General features: G+C 39.2%; 1 protein-coding gene across 3 annotated transcripts in view; it reads left to right on the top strand.

Moving 5' to 3' along the window:
* The window catches only part of drd3 (dopamine receptor D3), an 82,390-nt gene extending 62,568 nt beyond the window's left edge, over window positions 1-19,822 (top strand). For all 3 annotated transcript variants that reach the window (XM_043700640.1, XM_043700642.1, XM_043700639.1), the window contains 5 exons: window positions 565-674; window positions 5,001-5,137; window positions 8,995-9,188; window positions 12,138-12,459; window positions 17,967-19,822. In XM_043700640.1, the coding sequence (XP_043556575.1) occupies window positions 565-674; window positions 5,001-5,137; window positions 8,995-9,188; window positions 12,138-12,459; window positions 17,967-18,163 (960 nt within the window). In that variant the 3' untranslated portion in view covers window positions 18,164-19,822. The remainder of the gene's footprint in view (window positions 1-564; window positions 675-5,000; window positions 5,138-8,994; window positions 9,189-12,137; window positions 12,460-17,966) is intronic.
* Window positions 19,823-24,218: the final 4,396 nt, after the last annotated feature.

Here is a 24,218-nt window from a genome sequence, read left to right as displayed (position 1 = left end):
TGTGGGGTGACCTTATAGAGCTTTATAAAATTATGAGAGGCATGGATAGGATAAATAGACAAAGTCTTTTCCCTGAGGTCAGGGAGTCCAGAACTAGAGGGCATAGGTTTAGGGTGAGAGGGGAAAGATATAAAAAAGACCTCAGGGGCAACTTTCTCATGCAGAGGGTGGTGTGTGTAATAAATGAGTTGCCAGAGGATGTGGTGGAGGCTGGTACAATTGCAACATTCAAGAGGCATTTGGATGGGTATATGAATAGGAAGGGTTTGGAGGGATATGGGTCGGGTCCTGGCAGGTGGGACTAGATTGGGTTGGGATATCTGGTCGGCATGGACAGGTTGGACCGAAGGGTCTGTTTCCATGCTGTACATCTCTATGACTCTATATTACTAGCACTGCATAGAAAAGTTTGTACCAGGTATGTTGAGCACCACAAACATAGATATGAAGTATACTTATACTCTTGTATTCACTTTTGGTATCCTCTGACTGCTCCTTAGACGCTTCTTTTGATATCTTCCAAACTTTTTAACTCTTTTAACCAATGAACATTATTTTCCACAGGTAGTAGGGGATTGGAGCTTCAGTCGAACAAGCTGCAACATTTTTGTGACATTGGATGTCATGATGTGCACAGCAAGTATTTTAAACCTTTGTGCTATCAGTATTGATAGGTAAGGCTATTCTTAATATACCTTAAAGTATTTTAAATGTCATGAGTAGTACTAAGGACATCATTCGACGTTAGGAGTGGTGATCTATGCAATGGTGCTTTAGTGTTTTGTTCATTAATTTATGGAATAGTTTCAACTTTAACATTTTCTTCAGAAAATTAATATTGTAGAATCTTGCATATATGCAAATTACATGCCAGAATAGAAGGTAACCACAGAAGGAGCTAAAAGGAATGAAGAATATAAAGCAATTAACATCAGCAGAGAAATGCTATTAAAGAGACATAAAGGAATGGAAATTGACAAATGCCGAAGACATGATGGATATATTGGAGAGTTCTATAGGGGTTGGGGCTGCACAGAAGTGGAACGTATATTTTGGAGTCTGGCAAAAATGACATCTCTGTTCAGGAAAAGAGGGAGACACAACACAGGCAATTACAGGTCAGTTAGTCTGACATCAGTCTTGTAAATGACATCAATCATTTAGAATCTATTGTTAAGGAAGTATTAACAATGTGCTTAGAAGATCAGAGCATGATCAGACAGAGTCAACAGGGGAAAGCCGTCTTACACTGAGTTCCTTGTTGAGAGAGTAAATGAAGTCAGGCTATTGGAAAAGAACCATCGGAAATGTCAAAGAAAGCAAAATGGGTTCTTCACAGGTATGCTTGGAATCCTTGGAACCAGCAGAAGGGGATGCAATCATCTGAATACTCTTCATGTGCATGGTTTTTGGGAACAATAAACAGATTGCAATGTATCTTAAAGGCTACACATTCAAATTTTAAAAAAACTACACGTGTTCTCCTCTGAATAAAAAGCACCAGTTCCCTTTAATGACCGTGAGATGTACCTAATGCCGAACGTATAAGAGTTAAGCAGTTGGGCTAACTTCTGTACACTTAATTTGTTGGAGGGTCAAGATTGACTGACTGTATTTGGAAAGGCAAGGACTGATTAGGGATAGTCAACATGGCGTTATGCATGGGAAATCCTCTCGCCCTAACTTGATTGAGTGTTTTGAAGAAGTGAAAAGAAGATTGCTAAAGGCAGAGTGGTGGATACTGTCTATATGGACTTCAGCAAGATGTTTGACAAGGTTCCGCATGGTAGACTGATTAGCAAGGTTAAATTACATGGAATACTGGGAGAACGAGCCATTTGGACAGAAGTGGATTGAAGTTAGGAGACAGAGGGTGGTTGTAGAGGGTTGTTTTTCAAACTGGAGGCCTGTGACCAGCAGTGTACCGCAAGGATAGGTGCTGGGTCTATTGCTTTTTGTCATTTATATAAATGATTTGGATGTAGATTTGCTCACTGAGCTGGAAGGTTCATTTCCAGACATTTCATCACCCTACTAGGTAACATCTTCAGTGGGCCTCAGGGGAAAGCACTGCTGATGATTCCTGCTTTCTATTTATATGTTTGGGTTAGTTTGGGTTGGTGATGTTATTTCCTGTGGGGATGTCATTTTCTGTTCTTTTTCTCAGGGGTGGTAAGTGGGGTCTAATTGCAGGTAGGATAACAATGTTTTTATCTTATCAAGGATGCTTGACAATCATTCTAAATCGAAGAGGCTACATTGAAAAAGCGAATGTACTACTTAGAGATACCAACACTTACCGATAAACGGCGATAGACCCGACCCCACAACTAGAGCACCGATTCACAGCCCTACTCAAAAACTGCAGAAATCTGGAGAAATAAATAAGACCAACTTTCAAACAATGAAACCAGACGGATCCAACACTACACTTCTACGGATTACCCAAAATTCACAAACCAGGAGCCCCCCTCAGACCCATAATCTCATTACCTGGAACACCAACTTACAGATTGGATAAGGAGCTACACCAAAGACTAAAACAATTAGAAGAAGACTCACGCCACTCCATTCACTCCAACCAAGATTTCCTGAAGACCATCAAAGACACTAAGATAGAAGAAGATGAAATAATGGTCTCCTTTGATGTAACAGCCCTGTTTACATCAATCAACATTAACCTGGCCAAGGAAACTCTAACTACACTATTAGAAGACCCAAAGACACATACACCCAAACACCGCTAACTGTATCAGTGTCAAACTAGTGGACCTATGTCTTACCATGTGCTTCACCTTCAACAGCAAAACCTACAGACAAACCAACAGAACACCCATGGGATCTCCAATATCAGAGTTCTTAGCAGAGGCAGTAATGCAGAGACTTGAACAAACAACTCTGCCAACCATCCAACCCAAACTTTGGGTCCGCTATGTGGATGACACCTTTGTCATCACTAAACAAAACAATTTACAGGAAACCTTCAGAACCATCAATAATATCCTTACTGGCATAACATTCACTCCAAGAGGAGGAAAACAACAACAAACTGCGATGTCACAGTAGAGCGAAGGAAAACAATACATACGGATCAAATATTGAACTACAGAAGCAATCATCTCAACACCCACAAGTGAAGCTGCAATCAGAACATTATTTCACTGAACCAACATACACTGCAGCACAGAGGAACCATGCAGAGCAGAGGAAAATCACCTATACTATGTATTCAAAGAGAATGGGTACCCAATGAACACAGTCCACTGATTTCTCAGCAACAAACCCCAACAAGCAAACAAAACACATCCAAACATCCTAGCCACTTTCCCCTACACCAAAGACATCTCTGAAATGACTGCCAGACTACTCAGACCCCTTGGCATCATGGTTACCCACAAACCCACCAACACACTAAAACAGCAGCTAATGAACTTGAAAGACCCTATACAGACAACAAGCAAAAGTAATGTCATTTACAAAATCCATGCAAGAACTGTAACAAACATTACATTGGACAAATAGGCAGAAAACTAGCCACCATGATACATGAATACCAACTAGCCACAAAATTACATTACCCACTCTCACTAGTATCCTTACATACAGATAAGAAAGGACACCACTTCGACTGGGACAACACCTCCATCCTGGATAAGCCAAACAGAGACATGCATGAGAATTCCTAGAAGCATGGCATTCCAACCAAAACTCTATCACCAAACACATTGACTTGGATCCCACTTACCACCCCATGAAAAAAAGAACAGGAAATAACATCATCACAGGAAATGACATCACTAACCCAAAGAAACCCAAACATACATATAGAAAGCAGAAATCATCAGCAGTGCTTCGCCCAGAGGCCCACTGAACCTTCCAGCTCAGCGAGCAAACCTACATCCAAAACCTCAACCTGAGCGACAAATCATCTCAAAACCCAATAAATGATTTGGATGTGAACATAGGAGGAATGGTTAGTACATTTGCAGATGCCAACATTGGAGATGGACAGCGAAGAAGGTTACCACAGTGTATAACGAGATCGTGATCAGATGGGCCAATCGGCTGAGGAGTGGCATGGTATTTAATTTAGATAAATGTGAGGTGTTGTATTTTGATAAGGCAAATTAGGGCAGAACCTATACACTTAGTGGCAGGAGCTTGGGTAGCGTTGCCAAACAAAGAGACCTTTGGGTGCAAGTTCATAATTCCTTGAAATAAGAAACACAGGTAGACAGGGTGCTAAAGAAGGTGTTTGGTATGTTTGCTTTTATTGCTCAGTGCATTAAGTATAAGAGTTAAGAGGTCACATATTAGCTGTGCAGGACATTGGTTAGGTGACTTTTGGAATACTGTGTGCAGTTCTGGTCTGCCTGCTATAGGAAGGATGTTGTTAAACTTGAAAGCGTTCCATAAGGGTGACCTTATGGAAGTTTATAAAATCACGAGGGGCATGGACAGGGTGAATAGCCAAGACTGTTTTCTCAAGGTAGGGGAGTCGCAAACTAGAGGGCACATGTTTAAGGTGAGAGGAGAAAGATTTAAAAGGGACCTAAGGGGCAATGTTTTCATGCAGAGGGTGGTGCATGTATGGAATGAGCTGCCAGTGTAAGTGGAGGCTGGTACAATTACAGCATTTAAAAGGCATCTGGATTGGTACATGAATAGGAATGATTTAGAGCGATTTAGGCCAAATGCTGGCAAATGGGACTGGATTAATTAAGGATATCTGGTCGGCATGTATGAGTTGGACTGAAGGGTCTGTATCCGTGCTGTACAGCTCTGACTCTATGACTCTTATTTCTGGCCCAAACCTGCCTCAAGTAATTATTAGACACCCAACATATTAAGAGCATGAAGAGCTGATGTGAGTTAGCACTCGGATGAATGCCACATTACAGAGGCCATCTGGTGTGTTGTTATTGATTGTTTCTGTCTCTTTGCCTGCATAACAATTGTTTCTATAACACTGGTAAAGTCTTGTTTTCTCTTGGATTCAGGTACACTGCTGTTGTGATGCCAATCCAATATAACACAAATTACAGCTCCAGGAAACGGGTGACTGTAATGATTTCTGCTGTGTGGATAATGTCCTTTGCAGTGTCTTGTCCTCTCCTGTTTGGTTTCAATACAACAGGTACAAAACATTTTTTATGGAATAATTATTTCACATTGAGAAAACGTTTACAAAGGGCCACATTTCGGACATCCGGTTTGATTTGATCAACGCTAGTCAGAAGTCAGACATGAACCAAGCCACTGGATAATATTTAGCAAAGTCTGGACAATGACAGTAATGAAATGTCCACTGGATGTGCAATTAGATTGTATACACCAGGCACAGGTTTGCACATGGCAGTGAAGTGAAAGACAATCTCATGCTTCTTTATTTAATTAGTGAAAGTACCCAAGTCTGGAAATTAATGTTGTCAATGATAATTGAGCTGGAAGGTTCGGTTTCGAACCATACTAGGTAACATCTTCAGTGGGCATCTGGATAAAGCGGTGTAGCCTGCTTTCTGTTTATATGTTTGGGTTTCCTTGGGTTGGTGACATCATTTCCTGTGGTGACGTTATTTTATGTTCTTTTTCTCAGGGGGTGGTAAATGGGATCCAAGTCAATGTGTTTGTTGATAGAGTTTTGGTTGGAATGCCGTGCTTCTAGGAATTCCTGTGTGTGTCTCTGTTTGGCTTGTCCTAGGATGGATGTGTTGTCCCAGTCAAAGTGGTGCCCTTCCTCAACCGTACATAAGGATACAAGTGAGAGTGGGTCATGTCTTTTTGTGGCCAGTTGATGTTCATGTATCCTGGTGGCTACTTTTCTGCCTGTTTATCTAATGTAGTGTTTGTTACAGTAATATCTGTATTGTCACCTTAGCTGCACACAAATTGGTATAGAATACTTAAAATTATAAAGATAAATATATGGCTCCAAAACTGGTTTGGGACAAGTAGGTTCCAATTTGTTAGACACTGGCACCTGCATTCGGGGAACCGGGCACTGGGACAGTCTACTGTGACTATGTTGGGACCAGTGTCCTCATAATAATTGTGAAGTACCTGTTTACAAGTGTAAACTGCATGACTGGGGAAGTGGAGAGTCTTTAAAATGAAATAGTGGGGCGAAGGGCTCAAATGTGGAAAGCTGTAGTATGCCAAAGAGTTAAGTCAAGGTAGGAAAGAAATATAATATGGGAAACAAGGCCAGAGAATGGCAGAAAGGGACTGAGACAATAAAAATACTTGGGAACACATTAACAATAATACCAGATATTACAAAAGTAACAAAGGAAAAAGAACAAAAAGTCTTGTATCTGAATTCATGTAGTATTCATAATAACGTGAATGAATTGGTAATTCTGGCTGAAGTAAATAAATATGATTGTATAACAATTACAGAAATGCGGATGCAGGATGACAAGGATTGGGTACTGAAAAAATGAGGGGTATATGATATTCAAAAAGAATAGGAAGCTAGGCGGAAGGGTAGCAGAGTGAATCGAGGATGACATTTGTGCACTAGTTAGAAATGGTCTCGGTTCAGGAGATCACAATGTAGGGTGGAAATGACGAAAGGTGGGGGAAACCAGTTACTAATGGAAGTAATCTATAGGCCCCCTAACAATAACCATAGTACAGGATATACTATACAAGAAGGTAAAATGGGTGCTTGTGATAATAATATTGCAATATTCATGGGTGACTTTAATCTACTTATTAATTGAAAAAAATAGATTGACAATTGTAGGATGGACAAGGAGTTCATAGAATAATTTTGAGGCAGTTTATGTGAGCAATACATCTTGGAACTGACTGTACAGCATGTCATGTTAGATTTAATACTGCATAATGTGACTGGATTTGTCAAGTACCTCAAAGGAAAGGCAACCCTGGGTAGAAGCAATCATAATATCATTGAGCCTTCCATCCAGTCTGAAAAGGAGAAGATTGAGACTAAGATTAGTATTTTAAATTTAATAGGCATTAACTATTGGGCATGAAAGCTGACCTAACTGAGGTGAACTGGCATATTAGTCTAGGGGACAGATCAATGGACGTTCAGTAGTAAGCATTTGATGGGTTTTTTGTAGTAATCAGAATAAGTATATTCTAGAAAGAAAAGTTGTAAGGGGCAGACTCACTATCCATGGTTAACTAGAAGTTAGGGAAAACGTCAAAGGGAAAGAACATGTAACTGCTCAAAGAGAAGTGGCAGGCAAGATGATTCGTCATAAATCAAACTATGCCTTTGGAAACAGACAACCCATTCATTCCAGGTTTCAATCTAGTAAATCACCTTTTATTGGGATAGTTTGGGCAGTCTGGGCTTTGTTCCACTGGACTGTGGAAGAGTGAGTGATTGAAGTATATAAGATCCTGAATGGTTTTGGCAAGGCTTTGAAAGGATATTTCCTCTTGTGGGTGGCTCCAGAATGAGAGGCACAGTTTAAAAACCAACAGTTGCCATCTTAGGCTAGAGATGAGAATTTATTTTGCCTGAGAGGATTGCGTGACTTTGGAAGTCTCTGCCTCAGAAGATTGTGGAAGAGGGAGTTATTTAGATTCCTGGTAGGCAGGGGAATCAAAGGTTATCAGCAAGAGGTAAGAATGTGGAATTGAAAACACAAACGCATCAGCTATGATCATTTTGAATAGAAGAGCAGGCTGGAAAGGCTGAATGGTTTACTTCTGCCTCTCTTTTCGTATGTTTGTAATTAGGTAGGATTTTAAAGGAGAAAAGCAGGCCATTCGGTTCAACAAGTATGCTGCACAGGCGTTTGTATTGGCTGAAATAATGACTGCGGTTTTAGCATACATTGTCAATTTGCTAGCCAAGCAAAACTAATGTCATGTACAAAATACCTTACAAGAACTGTAACAAAACTACATTGGACAACAGGCAGAAAACTAGCCACCAGGATACATGAACATCAACGAGCCACAAAAAGACATGGCCCACTCTCACTAGTATCCTTACATACAGATGAGAAAGGACACCACTTTAACTGGGACAACACATCCATCCATCCATCCAAACAGAGACACACACAAGAATTCCTAGAAGCATGGCATTCCAACCAAAACTCTATCAACAAACACATTGACTTGGATCCCATTTACCACCCTGTTTTAAAAAAAATTCTCAAGGTCAGGTTCGTAGGAGGGTAGTCTGACACAGAACAAACGACCAAGAGGCGAGTCTGCTAGAATATGAGCATTTTTATTCCCCGCAGCGTCGCCAAAACCAGGTCTCATCTTACAACGGGTCTGGCTTATACTCACTCTACATGTTACCGGAACTGGGAGCCGTCAGTTCTCGTAGAGCGGTTGCCAACAACCCACGCTCGGCGGTTAAACATAACCCCGGAGCAGACTCACCGAACTGGAGACTTTTCCAGCTGATATACTCTTTTCCAGATATAAACATTCATGTGAACAGCAGAGCAAGGCTAAAAAACACATTCCATTCTGGTTACATACAGATAAGAAGATTCACACGGGGAGGTGTGTAATAAGATTCACACAGGACTAAGCAACACCTCCATTCCGGTTAGATTCACACATGTATTGGGACATAATTTTTAACCGTTTCACCACATTCCACTGCTTGGAATTTTACACCACACACCCCCTGAGAAAAAGAACAGTAAATGACATCACCACTGGAAATGACATCACCAATTCAAGGAAATCCAAACACATAAATAGAAAGCGGGCTATGCCACCAGTGCTTCATCTGGAGGTTCACTGAAGATGTTACCTAGTATGGTGATGTAACGTCTGAAAACAAACCTTCCAGCTCAGTGAGCAAACCTACATCCAGAAAATCAACCTGAGCTACAAATCTTCTCAAAGCTCGCTAGCAGGCAGTGATGTTTAAAACAAAGTGCAGTTCTATGCCAGTAACTTTAACAGATGACTCATGCTACATAAGAATGCTTGAATTAATTCATTTATTACATTTTTGATTTTCTGCTATTATTCATTTTGCAGATGACCCCAGCTTATGTTCTATATCCAATCCAGATTTTGTTGTATATTCATCCATCGTGTCCTTCTACTTACCATTTTTTATTACACTGTTGGTTTATATACGTATTTACATTGTACTTAAAAAAAGAAGGAAACGCATCACCTCAAGACAAAACAGCGTTAACATGGCTCCAGAGCGTGACATGCAGACCCAGGTAATTCACATGAACAGAGTTTGTAAGTAAATTGTAGAATTAGTTCTTTGACTTCCATGGTACCTTGATAGCTTCCCAAAGATTATGATGTGGCACAGTTTCTCACCAGGCCAATCTGTCAAACTGAGCTGAAAAAGCTTCACAGTGAGGCATGTCACATTGGGGATATTGTTGTAAATACATTGCAATGACGAAAGGGTACTGTCTTCAGAGGATCTGCATCAGCTTTAACATGTGCTTTAAGGATCCTTTTGCTATTAAACAACATAGGTCCCAGGAATCACTGCAGCAGTTAAAGTCCCTATTATAACAATAGGGCATGATGGTGGAAATTACAGCCTGTTAAGATGACACTGACTGTGGAGATTAAAGACAGCATTTTATAGACTGCCTCGGTGTTCACTAAAGATGAGAAGATATGAGTACAGCAATCAGCAATGGAAATTGAGTTCAAAGTTATTGATAAACAATCTATAACACACTAATATCTTGATCCTGACTACAGACACACAAAAATATTGCAGCAGTTAGATAAAATAGTAAATTTCAAGAGCAAAATCAAAAATCAATATGTGAGAGTCCAACTTAACAGTGATCACTTATAAGCAAAATATGAGGAGGACAAACAGCTTCCAAATTATTTACTGGGTTAATCTAATGGATCTAATAATCTGGAAGGCTAACAGAGTAATTGCATAAAGATAATATTAATTACAAAGAGATATTTAATAATAATTTCTGTACAGCAATAAAATTAATCAATGATAACAATTGAAGAATGACTTCAGACTGGTCAATACATTTTGTAGGTGTATAAAGTATTTTTTGAATATGAAAGTATTGTGAAATGTTTGGGTAAGGATGCTGTAGATGCATACTATAGTTGGTCAAGAAAGCGACTGATGAAAAATCCCTTGACCCAGCACAAGTGTGACAATGATGAAATCAATTGATAGTATGTGGACATATAATTCAGGATATGAATAAAAAAGGCTTTTCAGAACTTTGGTTTCCAAAGATGTTGATATAGAAAAAAGGTACATCCATTGACATCATGACCTATTACATTTCAGAAATGATTCTCTGTGAGTCATTTGCAATTCACTTCAGAGATGAAGAGTAAATCCATTTTTGGTGTGGGCGAAAGGAGAAATGTTTAGCTCAGACACTAGGAGAACTCCACATTCTCTTTGACCTGTTACGTGGGACCTAATATCCACCAGATATGTTAGGAGGTGCAATTGGGTTTTTTGTTTAAAATTTGATTTGAGGATGCTTGCTTCCACCAGTACTGTACTGCTATATACTGCATTGAGATAGGACCCCAGTTTCTGGATTCATTTCCTACGGTAGGATTTAAACTCATAAACATTTAGCTCAGCAACGAGAGTGCTCCTGATTGAGCTAAACAAACATTGTGGTAGAGAGACAGGCAATTTATAGAAATGGTATAATTGAATAGTTAATTGTAAGATCAGGATAGAAAAATATGAATCCTAAACAGTGCCGCTGTCAGGTTGTCAGAACAATTAAGAGAAATGTAAGTGAGAAATACAGGCAGGAAGAGAAGGAGGCAATTGGTATAAATTTTATGGCAACAAAGCATACCTGACAAATATAGAAAGGCCAAGTGAGTTGACCAGGAGAGCTAAAATCTATGTGGGTTTTCAGTGAACATTAGTGACCATCTCACAAAGAAGGTTAAACAAAGATTTCAGACTGACAGAATTTATGACTATTAGAAGCCTTCACAAGACATTCTATTAATTCCAACTCTCCCTTTGGAAATTGCCTCTTGTGACCTTAGTTCCATGTTAATGGTTAATCCAAAATATTTGGAGCATTGTAAATGATGAGTTAGTAAAGTTCATGTAAAAACCAAGAACTAAAGATGTGAGTTGTTCTGTAAAGGCTATGAAATGTTGTACACACCCTTCTAATACAACTTCTGAATCACTAATTTCACACAGTGACCTTTCTCTTTGTACAAGATCCAAAGTTACAAAATACTATGTTGGTCCAAATTCTCAGAGGGGAATTGACACTGCATTAAATGGTCTTGTTAGAAATGTTGCAGTGCTTAAGCACAGAGAAGGATATAAAACCACCATTGGAAACAATAATGTCATTGTAATTATTTGACCAACTTGCTACTTCCCTTTGCTTTTAGATCATGAGATTCATTGTCGAACAGGTTTCTTCCTAAAGGCACAGCAATGTGTCAATACCACCTACCTTTAAGCACAGTGTGGCACTTTTATTTTTACTCCACAATATTCAAAGAGGAAGTGTTGACAAGCCGGGGATGCTGTTGATTTGTACTGAGATCACATACTTCAATGAGAAGGAGAACTGAATAAAGGGACTGAAGCTACAATGAAGCAGAAAACAGAAAGGAGAAGCAAGCACTCAGTAGGTCAGGGAGCATACGTGGAGAAATCAGACAAGTGAACTTTGTTGGTGCAATGTATTGAAGAAGCTGCCTCGCCTGAAATAATAACCCGTCTACCTTCTCAAGTCAATATAAACAATCCTATGACATTATTTTGATGTAGCGTGTCCTAGCCAATTCTTATGCCTCAGCTATTATCACAAAAGTGGATTACCTGTCATTAGCATATGATTGAGTATAGAAGCTCACAGTGCACAAATTGGCTGCATATTTCCTGCATCACAACATTATCCTTAAAAAGTAATAATTGGGCTACAAAGCATTTTAAGGTGACCTAGTGTCGTGAAAGTTGGTATATAATTGTCAAATGTGTCACCCGAAACCTTAACTGATCTTTTCTTTCTCTAGATTCTGCCTTATGTGCAGATTTGTTTTCAGTATTTATTCAGTTTGTTTCTGTTTCTGATAATGACATTTATTTTGCTGTAAGTTGACAACTATTGAATTATTGTGGCTTTCTGACATTTTCTAACATAATCACATTTTCTTATCATCAGGAAAGGATAGAAAATTTTCCCAGAAGTGTACATGCATTCTCTTGTTTGAGATTTAACAAGCAAAGGGGACTTTCTCCAAATAACAAACTGTTGGCACCAGTTGAAGTAGTAAATTATTGCAGCATGAGCCATGCAACATTTGCAAAAACAGACAATGGGATTGAGGAATCAGAAAGAAAGAGCATGTGTACAATAAAACATGCATCTGAAGTGAAAAAACTGTCCAGTGGAAAAACTACAACTTCCCTGAGACCTGTATTAAAACGCAAGAACCTGCAAATGAGAGAAAGGAAAGCAACTCGGATGTTGGTCATTGTTCTTGGTATGTATTAAGTAATTTGGTTCCTATCTTAGAAAGGTAAATATGTCTTTAATATATGAAGACCTAACATTTTAAGGATCTTTGGAAGGACCAATGCTTCAGGATTCTACATCCTAGTTCTGAAATCAACACTCTGACTCATGGTCCTCCTTTCCTAAATAGGTTAGCCAACTTTCTACGCTTCTAATATAGTCTCGTCCAGATTACAGAGGAGGAAGTGCTGGATGTTTTGAAATGCATAAAGGTGGATAAATCCCCAGGACCTGATCAGGTGTACCCAAGATCTCTGTGGGAAGCTAGAGAAATGATTGCTGGGCCTCTTGCTAAGATATTTGTTTCATCAATAGTCACAGGTGAGGTGCAGGAAGACTGGAGGTTGGCTAAGGTGGTGCCACTGTTTAAGGGCGGTAAAGACAAGCCAGTGAACTATAGACCGGACAGCCTGACCTCAGTTGTTGGAGGGAATCCTGAGGGAAAGGATGTACATGTATTTAGAAAGGCAAGGACTGATTAGGGATAGTCAACATGGCTTTGTGCGTGGGAAATCACAAACTTGATTGAGTTCTTTGAAGAAGTAACAAAGAGGATTAATGAGGACAGAGGTCCATCTATATGGACTTCAGTAAGGCGTTCGACAAGGTTCCCCATGGGAGACTGATTAGCAAGATTAGATCTCATGGAATACAGGGAGAACTAGCCATTTGGATACAGAACTGGCTCAAAGGTAGAAGACAGAGGGTGGTGGTGGAGGGTTGTTTTTCAGACTGGAGGCCTGTGACCAATAGAGTGCCACAAGAATCAGTGCTGGGTCCTCTACTTTTTGTCATTTACATAAATGATTTGGATGCGAGCATAAGAGGTACAGTTAGTAAGTTTGTAGATGGCACCAAAATTGGAGGTGTAGTGGACAGTGAAGAGGGTTACCTCAGAGTACAGCAGGATCTTGACCAGATGGGCCAATGGGCTGAGAAGTGGCAGATGGAGTTTAATTCAGATAAATGCGAGGTGCTGCATTTTGGGAAAGCAAATCTTAGCAGGACTTATACACTTAATGGTAAGATCCTAGGGAGTGTTGCTGAACAAAGAGACCTTGGAGTGCAGGTTCATAGCTCCTTGAACAGGTAGATAGGAGAGTGAAGAAGGCATTTGGTATGCTTTCCTTTATTGGTCAGAGTATTGAGTACAGGGCTATAGGGAGAGGCTGTACAGGCTGGGGCTGTTTTCCCTGGAGCGTTGGAGGCTGAGGGGTGACCTTATAGAGGCTTACAAAATTATGAGGGGCATGGATAGGGTAAATTGGAAAAGTCTTTTACCTGGGGTCGGGGAGTCCAGAACTAGAGGGCATAGGTTTAGGATGAGAGGGGAAAGATATAAAAGAGACCTAAGGGGCATCTTTTTCACACAGAGGGTGGTGTGTGTATGGAATGAGCTGCCAGAAGAAGTGGTGGAGGCTGGTACAATTGCAACATTTAAGAGGCATTTGGGTGGGTATATGAATAGGAAGTGTTTGGAGGGATATGGGCCAGATGCTGGCAGGTGGGACTAGATTGGGTTGGGATATCTGGTCAGCATGACGGGTTGGACTGAAGGGTCTGTTTCCATGCTGTACATCTCTATGACTCTGACTCAAGGAATTACAATTAATCTCCTAGCCAGTGTTCCAACTGCAATGGAAAAGTTCAAACCTGACGACGGGTCACGGGACCTGATAATGTTAATTCTGCTTTCTCTCCACAGATGCTGCCAGAGCTGCCGAATGTTTCCAGCAGTTTCTGTTTTTTTGTTTCAGATTTCCAGCATCCGTAGTTCTTTGTTTTTTGCTGTTTCATGTTCTTAAAAGTTGGGCTGGTGAACTAACTGCTACATGCATCAAAATGTGAGATTGAGACCACCTACATTGATAATAGCATTTCTATTTATATTGTTTATAGTTCAATTGTCTACCATTAATTCAGTAAGATTATTTATTTTGGAAATTTCTGTTTCTGAGTTTGATACCTAAATGGCAGCAAGGATCCATGACAAATTTATAAATGTATAATAAAGAATGTCAAAGATTTAGTTCTGTGAATAATGCGGCTCAGAGATACAGATGTATATATTTATTTATGTATACATTTGATTATCCCTTCTTAAAATTTCTTCACAAACAACACCAAGAGAAAGTTACTTGAAATTTCAGAAACATTTGAATATTTTAGAATGGTGAAGCTCAGAATTGTTTACACAAAAAAGCTGCTAGCAGGAAATCCTTCTAAAGAATTATGCATTAGTCAGAGAGAAATGGGACTGGGTGGGTTACTCTTCAGAGGGTCGGTGTGGACTTGTTGGGCCAAAGGGCCTGTTTCCACACTGTAGGGAATCTAATCTAATCTAAAAAAAATTGAGTAAGATTAAAATGGTTATTATTGCCGTGTTAGCTAGTTCCTCCAGAACAATGCAACAGTTCCCCATTAGAGGGTTATTTTCTGAATTAATTTCAGGGTGTTTACTGCACTGTATCAATTAGATTTCTCTTGTAATCTTTTTGTTAATATTTAATGGGAATGTTCTGAGAGGTTTGGAAATAAATTGTGAATACCACACAATCAAATGGTATTTGGAGCATAACCTTTGTGTGGGGAAAAAAACTTCCAGCTATTAATTAAAAGCATTTCTATTTATTAATTTGACTCTAAGGTAATGGCAAAAAAGACATAATGTTGAAGCTTTTCATAGCATGGCAATGTGACTATTTGGGCACATATGGTGCCATTGAAACTCAACTCAACTGCACAATTGGTTAACTTCATGAGTTCAATAAACATAGTTTCAGATAAAAGTGACAGATCCAGATTTCCATGATATAGTGACACAATACAAATAACAATGGTTTCTTCGAGTGGTATAGTCATCAGCAATATCTAAAGAGCACAGGTATTGCTGTCAAAGTGCAAGTCCTGCATGATCTTAGTGAACATAAGATATCCTTCAGACTGGATGTGGAAAACCCATTTAGAACAGATTGCATTAACTCACCCTACTATTTGACTAATTCATGTTGTGCAGAGCCTCTCATAGATAGGATAAAGCTTATGGAGACATCATTGTTGTGTGTCTTGTGTAGCCCATATGTTATGGAGGTCATGTGGATGAATCCATTCATATATATCAGCAGGCAGCTTACCACACTTACACAAGTCCACCTGGCCCTTGAGTGTGGGTGTTCGGTCTTGTGTAGGAGCAGGTATTATATATACAGCCTTGGAGCTGTCAGTGAGCACAGTGTGCATTTTGTCGATGTAATCATATTTGTTATGGGTGACTTCTTCAGTCGCTTTGTCAGGTTTACTTAAATGTATTTGGGGTGTGCCTGAAGATTACATAGTGTTACCAGCCATTCGCATGATAGATGAAAATTTGTCACGTCATCAAATGTTTCACAATACGCTGCCAAGAAGGTATTCTGCCTATCACAGAAATGAGTAATATGATAAATAAGTGTTGTTGCCAGTGTGATGCGTGGCATGTAGGCTGTATATTCCAACACTTGGTAGACTGTGTATTAAACAACACGTTCTATTGACCATTCGCAGGAGACATCATTATTGGTTGTGCTCAACAACTCATCCTTGCAAGCCTCCGACATGTGCGTCCACCATTAGATGTAATAAGCATTTATTAAATAACTTGCACTGTGCTAATAGTTACACTGGAAACCAATTCAAGATCATCAGTCAGGTGTGCAGTGTGATGCATTTACATGTGCTAGAAACAAGATATAGAAATACACAGGACCCTGTTTTGTGTGGGCAAAAAGAATTTGCAAAGGCATTGCACCCTTTTTAAACCATGGAGTCACAAAGATAGACACCTATTGCTGCATCCCCATGGCAACACCCTGACCAATCAGAAGCTGCCTGCCTGAGAATTACGATTGACAGTTAATTGATCTTGCTGCAACTCCATGCCAATGGTGGCCCAACCAATCAGTATCCTTTTCTCTTACTGTATAAAATGGTGTTTCAAATCTTGATTCTGTTTTCTACTCCCTAGTTCTTATGTTTTGGCAGTGTTTGAGTTTTGTAATGCTGAGCGATCATCTAAAGTTATGGCTCTTTGACTATTCCATTTATTGACCTATAATTCTCTTCTTCAATGTATTTATTGTCTTTCAAAACTGCATAGACCAAGTTTTTTGTTCACTCCCTCATAACTCAATTAAGGATCAGGTTTATGTGATTGTCAGAACTGACTTGAAATGTGTCTTTTTTGGATCTGGGTGACCAGAATGCAATTTTGTTCAGACTGACATGTAGTTTGAGTATGACTTCTTCTGACTTGCTCTGCAAAGTTGTGTCTACATGTACGAGCAGTCTAACTGTTGTTCTGTCAGTAAATGGAAATCTTGGCTCTCAATTGTATTTGTAATTCTTTTTCAAACAAGATTACAAACATTCGTAGATTAGTACAAATGATGGCTTTGTGTGGATAGCAGGGTGTATATAATAACTTCACACAGAGAAACCTGATAGTAAATGTATTTTCAATGCAGCAAAAGTACTTATTTATAATCCTGTAGCTATTACAATATAATACAATACAACCAGCTGGGGCTGTGGAAGCACGTTCAGATGCAACTCACTGGCTTGTTCTTTCGTAAGGATCAGGCCTCCTACTGGTAGGGTAAGGGCAGCCAACCTATCCAAGTGTTAAAACTCAGCCACTTACATGATAGATATCACAATTGGTGCTCCGGATTGGCTCACTACCAATCCTACACAGATGGCCCATACGAATGGCTGAGATCAGCACCTAAAAATTAATAGATGTGTTTCAGATTGACAGCTAAAACACATTAAGTTGTGGCCGGGTTTGGGATGTTCCTTACAACACGATGTGTGGAATGCATCATACGTTTTTGATGTTAATGACTGAGAGAACACCAGGAGCACAGTTGGGAATAGTGCCAAGGTGAAGTAAGGAAGTTTTGTGCCAGATTGATTCTTACAATGGCAGGACTGATGTATAAAGAGTGATTGGATCAGTTAGCATTGTATTCCCTTGAGTTTAGAAGAATGAGGCGTGATGTTATAGAAACCGATAAAATATTTTCTCAATGACCACAGGGTCCAGAAACAGAGTTCATAGTCTAAGGAACAGGAGGGAAAGGCCAATTAGGACTGAGATGGGGAGAAATGAGAGTAGTGAGTCTGTGTAATTATCTGTCAGAAATTGGTTGAGGCCAAAACATTGAGTGTTTTCAACAAGGAGTTAGATCTAGTTCTTTTGGCTGAAGGGATCAAAAGATACAGGAATAAGACAGGAACAAGTGTCTGAACTGGATGATCAGCCATGATCATCTTGAATGACAAACCAGGTTCAAATGGCTGGTAGGTCTACTGTTGCTCCTATTTCCTATATTTTATATGCTTTTGTTGTGCATATGGCCACGTTGAATTGAGGATGATTTTTAAGAAAACCTTGGTAGGACAATTGTTATATTATGTTCTCTTTCCATCTCACAGGTATATTCCTGGTTTGCTGGCTGCCATTTTTTATCACACACATATTGAAGAACCACTGTAAGCAATGCCATGTGTCGACAGAACTTTACAGTGCTACTACCTGGCTTGGATATGTCAATAGCGCAGTAAATCCCATCATATACACCACCTTCAACACAGAGTTCAGGAGAGCATTCCTCAGGATTTTAGCTTGCTAAATGAAGTCTTCAGGATGTTATCATTAGGATTTGAATGCTTACTCCCCCTTTCTCCTAACCACTAAAATAAACTGTTGCTCTAAAGGAACTCTACGCTCACTGTCTACTGAGAATAGTTCCGTTAAAATTTCAAGATACTTTGCTCGTACATAAAATAACATTAATGGGTTTGTTTCCATAAGTTGTCCATTAATGTGCAGTTTTAATGTTCTCACTGAAAACTACACCAAACTCTTTCATTGAAGCAGTGAGCAGTGAAATTGCCCAATTGTAATCTTCAGAGCTGTTTTTTCATGGTTTTCATGGTGGTGAGAAAGCCAGACACAAACATCAGAGTTCAGCGCACCAACTGGTGTAAAAAGAATTCAAGCAAACCAGAAGGTGGGATGATGTCAAACAGGTTTTCGGAATATGGGAAGAGTATGGATTATTTAATCATTGATAAACTCAGAGTTAGGCATTCAAAGATCAAGTCTGCAGTCATGCAATGTTCATTCCAACACTATCTGTCTGTGAGTGAAAGAGGAAATATCCAGAAATCCTGGATGTCATAAAGTACAAAAAAAGGAGAGGTTAGGTAGAATATAAAAACAGATAAAGGAAATCATGTTGCTCTGATCCAGATTTTAATTTAGAGAACTGGGACTATTTAATCTCAGTTTCCAGGTCTGTTTTAGAATGGCTGTGACAAAAAGATCATCTAGAGCAAGGAAATGATGATTATCAGATCGCAAATAGCCTCTAAAGATGACTAGGGTACTTATGTGAATTTTAACTGAAGATATCACATGAATGCTCAGTGTATACATTCACACATAGATCAAACCCCCAAAGGATACACCAATTTGAGGTGCTATTTCAAGAGAAGGGAAAGAATTATCAGAAAATGTTTGCATTTGATATGTAAGTCAAATGGATGTTCAGTTTTTATTGTGCGCCAACATGTAGCTGGGAGATTTTACCCTCAAGGCTGGCGTGAGTAATGACAGGAATTGACTGACTTCCCTGAAAGAATGCAGGAACATGGCAAAGAATGCAGAGGCCAAAAATACAACAGTATGGATCTAGTTGTTAGGTCACTTGAGACATTTATTCATTTCGCTTCTGCTCCAACGCCCCAGTGATTAAAAAGTACTAACAAAGGAAAGTGACAGTGAGATATGAAAATGAAGACCATGAAGTCAATTCATAGGGGCACAGAGCTTGGCAGAATAAAGCTGGTGCCCATGAAGGACTTCAAGTCAGAATGGCTGCAGTGGTATAAATATGTTGGAACACATGAAGGGTGAAAGCAAAAAAATGGGAGAGGAGAACTTTGCAGAATTTTGTCTTATGTGCTCGATATGCAAGTAACATTGGGAAATATAAGCTTTATTTCCAAAGTTGTTAAGTGTTTTTATCTCTGTGAAGTACAGTCTAATTTTTTTTTATACATACTGATGGTGTAAAGCAACCTTTGGATTTGTATTAGTCTGAAATATATACAATACTTCTCCTTTCCAGCCTGATTGAAAGTGTTTGTCTTGCAGCAAGTGCTGAGATTTTTTTTCTATGTTTCGTAACCGTTTTGATGTTCAAAATGTTACTTTTACAAAATGCAAAAATATTTAACTTTATTGAGTTAAGGAAACTGTACTGATAAATAAAATCTGTATGATGCCAACACTAACTGGTATTTGCAGTTATTTTTTAATAATGAATTTGTCCTATCTTATGCATCATCCATAAGATGAGCTTTCCTTTTACATCTGTGCACTTTGATGATAATCAGGGTGAAGGAAGTCAGATTTGGGATTTGCAGTTAGAATGACCTGTGTCAGTTTCATGGAGATCAGAGAGATTTCATTCTGCAACTTAATTAGCAGTAATGTTCCTTCAAGGAAAGGTCCGTTATGAAGACTTATCTGTTCAATGTAGACGTGTGCCGTGCTCAGATTTTCCAGGTCACACACCAATGTACTTGTGACATCTGTTTTCTTATTGTTAATTGGATATACTTCGAAACAATATAGCTTCCTTCTCAAAGCTGGTGCTTGATCAGAAAGAACAGCAGTGTTTTCTTCCTGTGAGATCAACAAACAACATTGATTGTGAGAGGGTAACGGTAGCTGAATTTACCGGGCAAAAAAAGAATTAATTGGTTTTATGGAAATCAATTCAATCGGGACAGCTTTTGTGCAAAAAAATTGAATCACTCAAGAACCTCTGTTAAACACCAAACAAAATTTATGATTTGGAGATGCCGGTGTTGGACTGGGGTGTGGAGAAAGTGAGGTCTGCAGATGCTGGAGATCAAAGTTGAAACTTTATTGCTGGAACAGCACAGCAGGTCAGGCAGCATCCAGGGAACAGGAGATTCGACGTTTCGGGCACAGGCCCTTCTTCAGGACTGGGGTGTACAAAGTTAAAAATCACACAACACCAGGTTATAGTCCAACAGGTTTAACTGGAAGCACACTAGCTTTCGGAGCGTTGAAAGCTAGTGTGCTTCCAATTAAACCTCTTGGACTATAACCTGGTGCTGTGTGATTTTTAACTTTGAACAATATTTAGTTATTCTTAGGTAATTTTTCCTTTTTATCTGTTTGTAATCACATTTGCTCTGAGTTTTTATTTTGCTGAAACTCCCACTTCGAAAAGAACATTAAACCCATGTTTCCTTTCTTTGCCCCCGTACTTTTATTTGTTTCCGTCCCTCAATCGCTGCTGCCCAGCTCAGAGGTGATTAAAAGACAATAGGTTTTTATTTGTCATGTGTGTTTCCAGGTCCGCTCCTTGCATAACTCTAATCCATGAAAACAGAGCATTTCCTGCTGCTCCTAGCCACTACCTTGTTCGTGCCTTGATTTCATTTCGCCCTCCTCCTGAGTATATTGCCTCTGTAAATATTTGTTTTCTTTCTGCTGCCTTTGCTGTGACAATGTAGGAAGCAGTGGATATTTTCATCTCTTCTCTTTTTATGAATAATATTCACATAACACAGGTAACACATTCTCCTAACATTGCTTGTCTCTCCACAGAAACCACCAGGAAGCAGCACGCAGTTATAATGTTGTTGTGGTCAATTCTTACAATCAACAACTGGAGTCAGTCTATAGGTTTGCAATCATTTTATTCAAGTGATGCTGGAGAGCATCATTCCAGTTAGTCCGGAATAAGACTTTGAGAAAATTTTGTCGATCTTTATACCATCTTTGGTCCCACAAAACATCTGATTTTCCAAATTCAAATCTTGCTTCATATAAACATGAAAAAATCAAACATCCATTCTACGTCATAGATATTGTTAATATCTCCTTTTAACAGTCAGGGAACAATAAGTTTTACCCAAAATGTTGTTTCTCCCATTTCTTGTCAGTGTCCCTGCTTCTGTCCTTACTGAGGCCTTCTCTTTTTTTTAACATTACCTTCTATTTGTATCATGTTGCTTTCAGATTCTTTCTGATTCTCTACTCTTAAGACGCATAAGGTTTATTTAGTACATGGTTCAATATTTGAAGTCAACCTTTTACAATTTAATCCTTACAGTCAAAACATCTAAATTCCCTTTAATGGTATCGTGACAGATTAGAAGACCAAAGATGTTGAATTTATTTATTACTAAGAGTATATGGTCACTCCATCCTAAAACACTCAGAATGGAGGGAAATGTCCTGTTAAGGTGACTGGCATTTTTCAGTTGACCACTTGCAAGAGGAGTTAGCCCCTGTGCTCCACCAAATGTTCTCCAGTGAGTGGCCCCATGGATTTTCTGAAGCAAATTTCTGACTGCAACCATCAGCTTTGAATTTGGTGCCAAAGTGAAGGAACCTCAGGCGAGAAGAAGGGGAACAGGAAACGATATTTTAAATGGCCAAACAATTGTGACTATGCATAGTGCTACCATGACTCACAGGTGCATGATCTTGAACACCTGGTTTCTCCTGATGATCTTGAATTCCAAAATTAAACACTTGGATGATTGATACTGTTGCTCAGCTGTGTTCAGTAGCAATGACAGACTTTAAACACAGGATGTGCCGGTTTTAGGGCAGGTGGTGGCACTGTTTATATCAGTTTCCAAATGTGCTGAGGAGAAAATGTTGTGTCACAGGCCAGGAATGAGTAATATCGAGGTTATCAGGCTGTTTATGTTAACAAGTTCAATCCCAGAAACTGCCAGTTTTCTTTAACCAATTCCTGTTTCCCATAGATATAGCATTACAGTTTTCTAGCACAGATGCTTCCTTAGTACTGTTTTGCTTTATGGGAACAAAATACATCTTTCAACACCATGCACCTATTGTAATGGGCCTGGTTGGCTCAATTGGCAGGATGACTGGTTTGTGAATATACCATGACACTGAGAGTCTAGTTCAATTCCTGTACTAGCTGAGGTTACCATGCAGGAATCTCCTTCTCACCCCTCACCTGAGGCAGGCTGACCCCCAGCTTAACTCACCACTGGTTGTCTCTCTCTCTCTAATGACAGAGCAGCCCTATGTCTGGTAAGACCATGGCTACTTTGGTCATTGCAATGTAGATGGTTTATCATTTTGATTTTAGGGATCTCAGATTCATAAAGTCCCACTACATTCATATGTTGAAAAAGAGAAAAAGAAAGTTACAGATTTACTGTAATATCTTAATTGGATCCTTAAAAGTATTTTATTGAAAACCTGCCCTTAAGTAACTGTATACCTTCGTTTTTAGACCTCAAGATTTTACATCAGTCAATTTGATTTGGATGAGAATAGAGAAGCCATGGTTAGTACGTTTACAGATGACATCAAAATTGGTGGCAAAGTTGACATTGAAGAAGATTTTGTAAGATTACAGAGAGATCTTGATCAAATGGGTCAATGGGTTGAAAAATGGCAAGTGGAGTTCAATCTGGATAAATGTGAGATAGTGCATTTTGGTACAATGAACAAGGGTAGGGCCTATACAGGGCCTTGAGTAGTGTTGTAGAACAGAGGGACCTAGGAGTTCAAATACGTTCTTTGAAGTTTGCATCACATATGGACAGGCTGGTTAAAAAGGCATTTGCATCCTAGCCTTCATTACTCAGTCCATTGAGTATAGGAATTGGGAAATCATGTTGAGGTTGTCCAGGACATTGGTCAAGTCTCCTCTAGAATAACTTATGGTCGCCCAGTTATAGGAAGGATATTATCAAGCTTGAGAGTGTTCAGAAGAGATTTACCAGATGCTACTGTGTATGGAAAGTTTGAGTTATAAAGAAAGGCTGGATAGACTGGAGCTTTTTTCACTGGATCATATCGGTTGAGAGGAGACCTGATAGAAGTTTATATAATAATGAGAGGTATAGATAGAGTTAATTGTAGTTGTCTTTTCCCTGGGATCTGGGATTTCAAGAGTAGTAGCTTTATTTTTAAGGTGAAATGACAAAAGATTTAAAAAAGACATGAGGCTTTTTTTTTTACCCAGGGTGGTTTGCATGCGGAATGAATATCCTGAGGAAGTGGTAGGCGTGGGTACAATCACAACGTTTAAAAGATATTTTGATAGAAAAATGAATAAGAAATGTTTGGAGGGATATGGGCCAGGAGCAGGCAGATGAGACTAGTTTATTTTGGGATTATGTTCGGCTTGGACTAGTTGGACCGAAGGGTCTGTTTCTGTGCTGTATGATTCAATGATTCTCGTCACCCAAAGATATTCACTACCAAATATGCAGCTTGTTAAAAATAATTTAGTTGCATTTAGTTATTGCTTGGATATCAGTAATGAATTGATCAACAATGGACATATCAACAAGGTTTTAGTAAATGACACTCTCATTAGCAGCAATATTTCTGGAAGGAATATTTGGATTTTCTATCAGAATGCAATCAGGAAACTAAGTTTGTGTGCCTTTTAACTACATGTGAGAAGTCCTATGTAGAGTTTACTGCTTATCTCTCAGTCGGTACCTTTTATCCTCCACATCTGTTCAATTTGCTAATAGGTCTTTCCAACAGTGAGTTAATTCACGGCAGTGATTATAACAAGCTCAGCCAGGTGAACCTCATAGAATTCGAGTTCCCTGACTGAGCTGTTAATCTGGTCCAAG

This window comes from Chiloscyllium plagiosum, chromosome 12 (assembly GCF_004010195.1).
Source record: "Chiloscyllium plagiosum isolate BGI_BamShark_2017 chromosome 12, ASM401019v2, whole genome shotgun sequence".
NCBI lineage: Eukaryota > Metazoa > Chordata > Chondrichthyes > Orectolobiformes > Hemiscylliidae > Chiloscyllium > Chiloscyllium plagiosum.
The sequence above is the reverse complement of the archived record's forward strand: the minus strand, read 5'-3'. Positions and strand labels throughout refer to the sequence as shown.